The 12,004-nt window shown below is 36.2% G+C and overlaps 1 protein-coding gene across 1 annotated transcript; it reads right to left on the bottom strand.

Moving 5' to 3' along the window:
• Nucleotides 1–10,109: 10,109 nt before the first annotated feature.
• Nucleotides 10,110–11,757, bottom strand: LOC145036992 (protein PHLOEM PROTEIN 2-LIKE A10-like). Its single transcript, XM_078985529.1, has 2 exons — nucleotides 11,668–11,757; nucleotides 10,110–11,547 (listed from the first exon to the last, which is right to left on the bottom strand). The coding sequence occupies exon 2, from the start codon at nucleotides 11,447–11,449 to the stop codon at nucleotides 10,256–10,258; it is 1,194 nt and encodes a 397-aa protein (XP_078841655.1). The 5' UTR covers nucleotides 11,450–11,547; nucleotides 11,668–11,757; the 3' UTR covers nucleotides 10,110–10,255.
• Between the last annotated feature and the right edge of the window lie 247 nt (nucleotides 11,758–12,004).

Raw genomic sequence — 12,004 nt, forward strand, 5'->3', positions numbered from 1 at the left:
GCACTCTGCCTCCTTCGGGTTAGAGCAGGGCTTAGAGGGATCAACTTTGGTCCCACTAGAAGAGGAACCATCTCGGGCTCTCACCCTTCGATAGTTATTTGAAGAAGCTTTCCTCTTCTTTCCCTTCCCTTGACCAATAGCCAAGACAGGAGCAGCGGATGGATTGGGAGTTGGTGCAACAGACTTGTCCTTGAAATTGCTCTCAGCAACCCTCAAGAGACTTTGGAGCTTACTTAGAGTGACCTCCTCTTTGTTCATGTGGTAGGTCATCCTAAATTGATTATACATCGGAGGCAAAGAGTGAAGCACCATGTCGATCGCCAAGTCTTCGCCGAAGTCAACATTTAACTTGCGAAGGCGGTCGACATACCTTTGCATCTTTTGCAAGTGCACGGTAAGAGATTCTCCATGACCCATCTTAGCGGAAATCATGTTAGTGAAGATCTCGTAACGCTCTTGTCTCGCGTTTTGGTGGTACCTCTCCAACAAGTCTTGATGCATCTCGTATGGATACATGTCCTCGTAGGACTTTTGGAATTCGGAGTTCATGGTGGCGATCATGATGCAATGTACTTTCGTCGCATCTCGCTCATGGGTTTCAAAGGCGGTGATTTCGGCGGGAGTAGCAATTTCTGGGTTGATTTTCTCGAGCTTCTCGTCGAGGACATACTCTTTATCCTCATAGCGAGCAATGGTGCGAATGTATCTTATCCATTCGCCAAAGTTCGTCCCATCGAAGGTGACCTTTTGGCAAAGGCTCATCAACGTGAAAGAACTAGCAGCAGCGTTGTTTGCGTTTGACATCTATAGAAAGGACAAAGATAGATTAGAACAAGAATCCCTAATTATCACCCAATAAGAAAAATTAGGGCTAGGATCCAACAATAACATTTACATACTAGAAAAGGGATGCCGTAATCCAACATGCAAATAAATTGAAGGTAAGTGAATGACGATTCACTAATTCTCCATCACAAAACTTAAACTTTTGGTCCTAAGTGTTTTTGAGAATTCCTAGGTTCGGATGAGATTCATTGAACTATTCAATGGCATGTTTAAATCTCGATATGCCCCTCTTGTTTGTGACTGGGATGCCGAGGATCACAAAGCGGGTGTGAATTACCATGAAAATTTACATGGTGCCTTCATTGTTACGATCACCTATTCGATGTGCCGGTAAACCACACACGCTCCATCGAACTATGATAAACAATGAATCACCCTTCGCCACCTTCGCTTAGAACCAATTAGTGTGCCGGTAAACCACACACGCTCCACTAACATCTTAGCAAGGTGCAAAGTGTAATTTCATGGGATTGCATCAATTCACTTTTCCTAAAGTAACTAAGATTGGGAAATTTAAAAAAGGTTTTAGTTACTTCGTATTTCTTATTATACTTTTAATGAGAGGATGAGGTTGCCCTATCCTACCCGTTCGGCTAACGACCCTCCACCAATCAAGCAAGCGGTGGGTGTGAGTGTACACCCATTAAGCGCCATTTTATAGGCCGCAACCTTATACCCACCTTATAGATCGGCTTCGTGAATGAGGCCTACTAGCGGTAAGACTAACATTTAGTTATACATATATATATTATTCTAATAACATCATATAAGTATAGGGTTGCATTTTAAACTTTTCAAAATCTAGGGTATGAAATTTAAGTTGTCTAAATTAAAGCTTTTAATCACAAATATAAATTTCAAAACTATAGGGTAGGTTTTAAACATTTAAAAACATGGAGGATCAAATAACAAATAATTTCAATTAACAATTAATATCTAAATTATCTTTATTTGATTTATCTTTGATTTCTTTGAGGATAATTACCAAAAAATAATCAAAATAATTAATTAATTATCATATAGGAAAACTAAATATTTAATTAGTTGATAATTACCTTTAACTAGATCAAGATAACACTTATATTTATCAAGAAATCGGATTCATATTGATCTAATTAGTTTATGGAAAGTTTGGATAAGATAAACACAAAGAAATCCCGAATCTGGCCCTTCCTGACGCTTGGACTCGCCGAGTGCACAAGGGGACTCGACGAGTCAGACCTACTCGACGAGTCCACCATGGAACTCGACGAGTCAGTGACTCAAAACCCAAAAAATCGAATTTTGCAGGTTTGTTTCAGTTATTCAAGCAACAATTTGTAGAAAACCAATCTAGGCTCTGATACCACTGTTGGGTTTTAGCCATAAGAACTTTCCTATGTGCGCATGCAAAACCCTAATGCTTGGATCTAGGCTTTCTAATAAACATGCTTTTGAATCCAAGACTTCTAATGGCTAATTAGGTTAAACAACAACATTAATACAGATCTAGAATCATACCTTTGTGTTCCTTGTTGATCTTCTTGTCTTGGAGCTTCTAGAGTCACAAATGTCACTCCTCTGATGGCTTACAAACACCAATAGCAAGCAAGATGATTTAGGAGAGAGGAGAGGGGATGGAATTCGACCAGAGGTTCCTTGCTTTAGGTTCTGAAAGGTTGTACACGAATTCCACATCCCAAGGGCCTATTTATACCTTTAGACTCCTTAAGGGTTTCACCCTAAAACCCTAATTGGATAATCTTCACTTAAGGCTATCCAAATCCATTCCATAGATATCCTTATGGACTATTTTGAGCTATCCTAAAGCTCTTAGAAACCGTCCAAAGTCCATCCTAATGGATTTATAGTCTAAAGTCTAACTATCAAACAATTGATAGTTTATACCCTCTTATTTAATTAATCTCTTTAAGTCACCAAATTAATACCAATTAATTTATGACTTATATTAATCAAATAGCTAAATATTATTCCTTATAATATTTACTCTCTCTTAACAAATCATCCTTCAAGTTGCTATGGTGAAGGCAACCCAAAAGGACCATGCACCACCGAATATAGTTATAGCCTTAGACACTATTCCAACAGACTGATGGTAAGTGTTATTAGGAGCAGTAGCCCATTGCTAGACGTCAGCTACTGTCTATGTCATTCTTTAATGAATCTTGTGTACGTGGGAGATTGTTGGACCTATATGCTCAAGAATCACTATTGAGTGATGTTGCTAATAACATATGATCATATATGGTCACACCTTAATGAAGTTGGTACTTATTGAATATTTATTATATATTTTATATTAATAAATAAATTCAACTCTTGTATTTAATTAGAAATTAGTTATTGTTTTATGAAAATAATAATAAAAGAAACTAGAAACTAGCCATTATATGATATGGTATCATATAATAAGTCATGTACAAAGTTTTGGATCCTTTGGTTAACCATGATTAAGTTAAAGACTTATTCTACCATGGTTAATAAAGTTGGAGATAATTTTTGTCTTTTCCAGCTGAAATGGCCTAGTGTATGGGAGATTGCTTGTGTTTTCTTCCCATGTTGGTGTCCATACTTTGGCCCCCTTTCACTTTATGCTTTAAAATACTTTAGAGTATTTTAATGGTTTGACTTTACTTTGTGTGGGTGTATAAAAGGGGACTCTTGTGCATGAAATGAGCATATTTCTTTTTTTGGCCCTTCTCCTCTCTATTTCCCTCTAAATCCGAGAGCACCTAAGGTAGATCCTCTCTCCACCTTTGAAGTTGGTGTTTTAGCTTTTAGTGCTTACTTTGTGTCTTCCTTCTAGTGCTTAATTGTTTAAGCATTTAAGGCTTAAAGAACAAATTCATACAAGAAGAAAACTAGCATTTTGAGTACCTTATTCTTGTTGGTGGATTACATGTAGAGAATATCAAGCTTCTTGTTCTTGCCATCTACTTCAACACCCCAAATCCAAGAGGGTCCAAAGGCATCAAAGGTTGTTATTTCTAAACACCCTATGGTTGTTGTAACATCATTCTAGCCTCGTTAAAAGGATCCTTGATAGTTTGTTTTGTTGTCATACTCGAAAACTATAAGATATTTTAAAGCTTCTGTAGTGGTTCCCTTAGAGGATATTCGTGTGGATGACCGCCTGAACTACATTAAGAGACCGGCGGTGATCCTTGACCGGAAGATGAAAATCTTGAGGAACAAGGTTGTGGGGTTCGTGAAGGTGCAGTGGCTGCACCAGAAGGGTTCCGAGTGGACGTAGGAGCCTAGAGAAGAGATGAGGGAGCATTATCCAGGGTTATTTGCCACAATGAACTTCGAGGATGAAGTCTAATTAGAGTGGGGGAGAATTGTAACACTCGAATCAGACCAGAGTATGTTTGGCGTACAAAAGGTATTCACCACGTACTCCCATGCAAGCACGAAACAGGGGTGTCCCTTGAATACGTTGGGTCTACCCATGCATACGTGGGGCGTACACGAGCCAGGGGAAACCCTGATTATAGGTTTTTCCCCTATTTAAAAACATTAAGTCCTTCACCTTATTAGCCTCCTTTGCCTCTTGATCCATATATCGAAACCCTAATCCATTTTCCTAAAGTTGTGTGTGTGTTTTATGTGTGTGTGTGTGTGTGGTGCTTAATAAAGAAGAAGAAGATTTGTGAAGAAGCATTGGACAAGAAAGAGCTTGTAGATCCAGAGGTTTCTCATCATTTGTAGCTTATTGGAGGTAAAAAGCTCCTACCTTGATGACGCCATGTGTTAGTTTTAGTTTAGGGCTTATGTTCTTCATATTACGGTCCTTAAGGTGGTTCTTAGGAGTATAAGCTACTCCAAAAGAAAATAATGTTAGATCATAGTGCCTCTGATGTCCCTTGAGCATAAAAATAGATTCTTGATGGTTTAAGTTTAACCATGCAAGGGTTGAAGTTGGTGTAATAAAGTTCAATATTTGACCCTTTTAAGGCATGTAAAAGCATAAAGTTTACAGCTTTATGGCTTAATACACTTTAATGACCTTGGATCTGAAACTTGTCGTCAAAATCTTAATAGGTTAAGACAGTTCGAGAAGGTTGGTTGTCTAAGTAGTATGTTGGGCATACTCATAAGTACGCTGCGTGTACTGGGCTAACACCCCAATTCCGTATCAAGTACGTATGTTAGGTGTACGAGCAAGGTACACCACATTTATGTTCGTCTGTGAGCTTGGGAGTTTTGGGATCGGAATTTGATGGGTTTTTTCCTTGATTGAGTTTAGGCCTTAGGTTTAATTGTGGTATCAGGTCATTAGTAGGCTTTAGGCCATCACTGAGCTCTTGGACCATGTTGGGCCTTAGGGTCCTTTTAGTTGGACTTAGAATGCCTTTTAGGATACTTTAGACTTAGGCCTTGGTGGGGTAGGCCTAATAAGGCAAGGATTAAGCCGCCTTGGTGCCCTTAAAGTCAGGATTTAGGGTTCAAGCTCATGGGTTGGATTATTGACATAATTTCTAATTATGATTTCTTTACTTGTGATTTAGTGAGAGGATTTCACATGTCAGCAGCATGAGTGTGATTTGATATCTTCAATCTAAGGTGAGTTTCCTTCACTATATCCGTGGGTTGAAGTCACCAATGCTCGCCCACTAGATTGTGTTTGTAGTATGATGACTGTCTTCGTGACAATTACATAATATGCCTGTATCTGCTTTATGTATTTATGAGTCTTATTGTTATGATTATATATGTTAGTGGTAGGGGTGAAATAGACCCGATATTGGTTGAAAGATACCAAAGGGGGTGAAATAGACCCAATATCGGTTGAAAGATACCGAAGGGGGTGAAATAGACCCAGTATGTTTTTTTAACTATTACATATGTATTGTATGGGGTATTTTGGGGGAACTCAGTAGGCTTTATGCTTATGGTTGTTAGTTTATGTTTCAGGCACTTCCAGCTCGAAGGGGAAGGGTCCGGCCTAATCGCACTGCATCCACCTATCTTTTTCTGCATCACGTGATTTTGGGATTTTTGTACTCTGATAACATTTTACTATGACATATTATAGATTGTTTTGATATGATTATCGTATGACTGGAATGAACTTAAAATGAAAAATATTATCTGAAAATTTTGGATGTTACAATTACATGTCGATAATTCAATATCAAACAATAACCAACAAACACAGGTAGTCCTACTGATCTATGAGTTTAGTTACATAACTAGTGAATACATATCTTAGCATAACAACACACAATAAAACAAGATACCAAATCCAATGGGCCAGCCTTGGTGCCTTCAACCCATAAGTACAGTATGGATAACTCACCTCTCAGTCCAAACAAATAGATAAATAGGTCTCCGCTCCGAATATCAGCTCTACCCATCACCTATTCATCAAATAGTGACCAATCTCAAATACAACTCAAAATACCTAAAATACCCTTAGGTCAAACTTGGTCAAATCTTAGTCAAAGTCAAAAGGTTAAACTTAGGCAACACAGTTGAGTATGCCCAGCGTACTCAGCTTGTACGCTTAGCATACACGAGTTTCACCAGGAAACACGATGTTGACCTGGTACACCCAACGTATCATTTCGTATGCCCAACGTACGCTGCCTTCACTAAAATTTTCTATTAAGAGCTTTATTTCCTTAAGCTCTTTCGTCCAATTCTTAGATCTAGCCTTAAACTAATGTCCTTAACCATAAAGTTTCCAACTTTATGGTTAAGGACATTATAACCACTTGGGTTGTGGTGACTTGGTAAGGCATGTGGAAGATATGGTGGATAACCTATTGACCCATGTTCAAATCCTGGCACCACTCAGCCCTTGTGGCCATGGAGGTTTGCCTGCAGTGACTCAAGAGCATGAGGCAAAGCTTTATGTTTGCAGCGGGGGATTAGTCGGTGCGCGAAAGCTGGCCCGGAAACCCTTGTTAGGGAAGTTCCCTTTCCAAAAAAAAGTTTCCAACTTTATGGTATTGCATGGCTAGCAAGTTCCCATTAACAAAAACCCTAATTTCTTAACTCATTAAGACAACCTAGATCATGCATGGAAGGAAACTAACAATCAAGATTTCATTTTTATGAACTTAGACACTCCAAAACGTCTAGAAGGACAATCCATTTGGGTCTAGAGCATGTCGTACTCAAGAACATCATTGATTGGGGACAAAAGCACATAATAACATCATACAAGCTAGATCTAACCAAATAGGCATCAAGGTATGAACTTTATATCTTCTAGAGATGTCTACGGGTGCAAAAATTCAAGATCCAAGGTTGTTCCAAGCTTCTAAGCTGTTATCTTTTCCTTCTCCTTCCTCTATGAACACCAAAACACACACAAATGGCTCAAGAATGCTCAAAAACGAATTAGGGTTTGCAAAGGTTGAAGTTGGGGCTGGAGGCTGATGAAAGAAATAGGACTCGGGACTTAAGGATTCTTAAATAGCATCCAAACCCTAAATATTAGGGTTTGAGATTTCAGCACGTACACCCAGCGTACCTAGTGTTACGCGTAGCATACATGGTGACGTCCCAAAAATTACAAAAAATGTCATTTTGGTTCAATTTGCCACAATTCTCATATCAATGACTAAAATGCAACTAATTCTCATACTTAGGGTTAAAAATAGAAATACCTCAACATCAAGATGTTACATTGACTTTAGCAATAACTACCTTCTATGTGTCTTTCTTCTCAAAAACATAATCATCCGCCTATATTGACAATGTTTCATCCGAATACCTTTCAATCACATATCTTATTTTTGGAGCTACCACCATTGCATAGGACTTATAATTGGACTTCCCTGTATAGACCTACGATTTTTGTATCGGGCCTAATGCATGCGGTTGTCTAGTCTTAGTTACCCCTCGAGCATGCACATGTGAATATGCAAGCAATTTAATTGAACCAATCCAAAGTTCACAAACCTTCTTAGCAATGGACTCCACATCAACGTTCAAAGCAAACCTAATAAATCCATATCTTTTACCAAACCTTGACAATTTTGGTGAGATAGAACCCAATTTCTCTTGCCTATCACCAATTATTCGATTGAATATGTTTCTTCTCTGCCTTCGTCCCGCCTTTTGCCATCCATCGTCTTCCGTCATGATGAAAGTACGTTGTTGTCGTTTGTGCCGCCGTCAATTCTTTTTGAATTCTGAAATCGCCAGAGCACTAGGTTCAAACTACAAGTTATATCAAGTTCTATGTAAATATTTTGATGTACCTTGTTGAAATTGCACGTGTCTGGCTTCTGTAGATATATACTTTATAATATTTCGTCATTTTTCTTCAATTTTAATTATGTCTTATTACCAAACTAGAGATGGAGATCCATTAATTGAAGATTAAAAAAAAAAAAAAAAAAAAAAAAAAAAAGCCTTGTGGGTGACTCTCATCAAGGCTATTCATGGTCATGATGGGATGTCATACAATTGGATGGAAATTTTTGTGGTCATAGTGTTTGGAAGAGAATTAATAATTCAATTAATCAGTTACTTGAAAAAAGAATAATATTGTTTTTGGATTTTAAGAAAGGGAAATAGAGAAACTACATCTTTTGGGGATGAAGTTTAAATAGAGATGCATCATTTGAAAAATTATTCCATCGACTTTGTGCATTTGAACGAGAGAAAGATTGTTACATAAAATATCGTTGGGATTATAGAACTTGGATATTGAAATTGTCAGAATTACTATGATGACCCATTGGATCTTATCGAACTTTCGGAATGCTTTGATGTCTGGTTCAAATAGTTTTGAAAAAAGAGCATTTTTTATTCAATTGTTGAATTTCCTGTAGTTTGGTTGGAGGAAGAAATTTGTGGTCCATCAAAGCCCAAATTTTATCTGTTGTTTTTGTTATTATTATTTATTTCTATCTACTTTGCTAGTTGTTGATATATTCCATTAAAAAAATTGTACTTTGAAGGCTAAACCCCATCTATTTTGTCATTTGATCAAAATCGATCAAGTGCTCATATATGTTCATACTTTAACGAGAAATATATCATCATTAGGCGAACCTTACATAGTCGCTTCTATAAAAGCAAAAATAAAATACTAAACAGAAGAGAACTTCTTGTTTGGTTGCAAATCATATTAATAAGAAAGCATCTTGACATAAGTAAACCATGAAAACATGTCTTCTTTGAAGTATAACATTTGAGAAATTAACTTCTTCTACCAATTAAATTATATTCTTCTACCCAATTAAATTAAAGTATGTATCATGTTAATATATTAAAATATTATTAAATAAAAATTAAAGAAAAATATAAAAAGATATTTAATTTCTCCACAATTTCCTTTTTCTCTAGTGTGGTACAAGTGTTAAATGTCAATTTTTGTCACATCTAATTTTTCTCTAGTGTAGTACAAGTCTTAAATGTCAAATTTTGTCACATTAAATTCAACATGTGTATATTTGTACATCATGTATTCCTATATAAAGAATATCATTACTTAATTTGAAGCAGCCTTATGATTTTTATGATATTCAACCGATTTGACTTTTGAATTTTTTTTTTCTTAGACTCAAGAACCCGATGAAATTCTTTTTTCACACACCCTAACTAAATTTGTCTATTAAATTACAAATTTAGTCATTTTTCTTAATTATTTTACAGAAAATAACAAAAAACCCAATATTACAAAAATAATCATTAAAATTGATTTTGACATTTGATCTAAAAAAGTACAAACATTAAAAATGTATGTGTCCATTATGAGTTGTACATGAATTGTACATTCACAGATCAGCAAACACCTACCATTTGTCCTTTTTTTAAATATAAATTCCTATTTTTTTTTTTTTGAAACTCTTATTTTTGTTAATATTTCTTTCGGTATACTCTCTCAAGCCTTTTGAGAGAAAACTATACAAAGTACATTTTTTTAACAGATTAGTCCAAAAGTTTGATAGTTGTGTCGATTATGTTCCTTATAAAAAAATAGAGTAAAATAGTTAAATTATACAAATGGATTATGTGTTTGTCAAAAGTGTGCACCCTAATTCCAACTTATTTTTTTAACAAATGTGTCCAAAATTTTGGTAGTTGTTTCAATTATAGTCCTAATAAAAAAAATACAATAAATTACATAAATGGTCCACGTGTTTGACAAAAGTTTGCACTCTAATTCCAACTTATTTTTTAACAAATGAGTCCATAAGTTTGATAATTGTTTCAATTATAGTCCAAATCAAACATGTGCACATACAAACAATCTATCAAATTCCAATGTTCAAAACAAGAACCCTAACATTCAACACTATATCAAGATGAAATTACTACATTATATAGAATGAGTACATTCTGTTCAATTAACAAATATATACATATAATCATGTATTGTATCTCGTATAAATTGATTAAATTCAAGCTAAAGAATTTCATTTTTCATCATTTCATACCACAATTATGTAGATGAAAAACTCCATGGACTACTTAACACATGCAACCACACAGAAAGACAAATAGTCATAACAGTATATGATTTTGTACTCACATACCTGTAAACTTCACGCCCTTTATCAATGGCTTCATCATGAACTCCATCAACTTTTCTTTTCATACCTGATGATAATTGATCCAAGAAAAACTCCAGGAAAGATCTTACAGTTGCAAATGTCACACGCCCAGTTACATCGAGAACAAGCTTTCTGTTACTTGGAACTGCTAAAGTTGAAGAGATCTTGTGAACAAACCCTGAATTGCTTTGACTTTTTCTTGGTTTGATTCCGTTTAAAACGAGTTCTTTTCCTTTTGCATCTGGATTTGTAATCACTTGGTGGGATGTTCTTACGAGTGTTTCGATTGCTCCATTGGTGAAGGAAGTTAAGAGGTCTCTTGCTTTTTCTTCGTGTTTAGGGTTTGTGAAACCTGAGAGGATTTGTTCGTATGGGTTTACATCCATGGTTTTATCGAGGTAAACTGTGACTAATGTGCTTACGAATTGTTGGATGCAATCGCCGATTAGTTTCTTGCATTTCTCTTCTGCTATTACATCGACAAATTTCTGGATAGAGGTTGAAGTTTCGGAGATTCCTGAGGTGTTTGATTCGTTTCCATTTCCGGTGTAAATTGCCATGACCATGTTCTTAGCGAAACTTCCAACAACAATGGAGGCGAAACCAGATCCAGAAGGAGAAAAGAGTTTATCTAAAGCTCTATCTGAAAAACTGTTACCTGGATCGGATTTGCTTTCCCCAACTTTGTAGCCTCGTATGATTCCCACAGTTAAAGCTCTTGTAACAGTGATGATAGATTCTGAAACTTCATCGGATCTTGTGATTTTCGACAATTGCTTCAGACTGTTTGGGATTTCGTCTGAATCAGATTGTATGAATTCTTTCAAGTCCTTTGAAACGACTCCTATTGTCTCTGCGGAATCACCAAGTAATTCAGCGATTGAAGCTAACGAGCCTAAAACCTTTGCGAATCTCTCCCTCTTCTTCACCACAGAAGGTGAGTTGTAAACCCTAAAAGCTCCGTAACTTGAAAGCCCTAACGCTCCGATGAGAAGAATCCATTTCTTTCTCTTTCGAGTGTAATCCAAACTCTTCTTCACGATATCCGAATCCAAGCTCTTCTTGAAAAGATCCAAATCCATATAACAAACAACTCCGATGATTTGAAAGAAACTAGGGTCTTAATTTGATCAACTGAATTAGGAACTAAAGGAATTGAAATTCCTTGATGATAGTTGACCTAGGGTTTTCAATTGTCAATACAATAAACAGATAAATTCGTAAAATCAACATATACAGACACCTAAAACGTATAAGTATCGATGTGATTGTGTGTGTATTTATGTGTGATTCTACGAACCTCGAACGCAAAGGGCGGGAATGGAGTTGCAGAATCTTTGCGTCGTCGAGTCTGCTGCAGACCTACGTATCAATCGTCTCGATCTCATCCACTCCGAAAAATCCGTGTTTATAAAAGCTGTTAAATTCCACTTCAAGTCCCTTTAGTTTTGAAACTTTTAGAATTGGCCCCTATATTATTTATTGCCTACAATGATAAAGCATGCATTTGAAAATGTCTATTCTTGTGTTTTGTTATAACATGGTAATGTAATAATGTTGGCATCACAAGAGAATGTAAATTTAAAAGAGATGTAGAATACGATATATCAAATTTTAATTTGGATTTTGTGTTGTTT

Source organism: Lactuca saligna, chromosome 3 (genome assembly GCF_052625555.1).
Source record: "Lactuca saligna cultivar CGN05327 chromosome 3, ASM5262555v1, whole genome shotgun sequence".
In the NCBI taxonomy this organism is placed as follows: domain Eukaryota; kingdom Viridiplantae; phylum Streptophyta; class Magnoliopsida; order Asterales; family Asteraceae; genus Lactuca; species Lactuca saligna.

What these genes read in the sequence shown, in the direction of transcription:
- LOC145036992 (XM_078985529.1), bottom strand. Translation starts at nt 11,449, where the DNA reads ATGGATTTGGATCTTTTCAAGAAGAGCTTGGATTCGGATATCGTGAAG.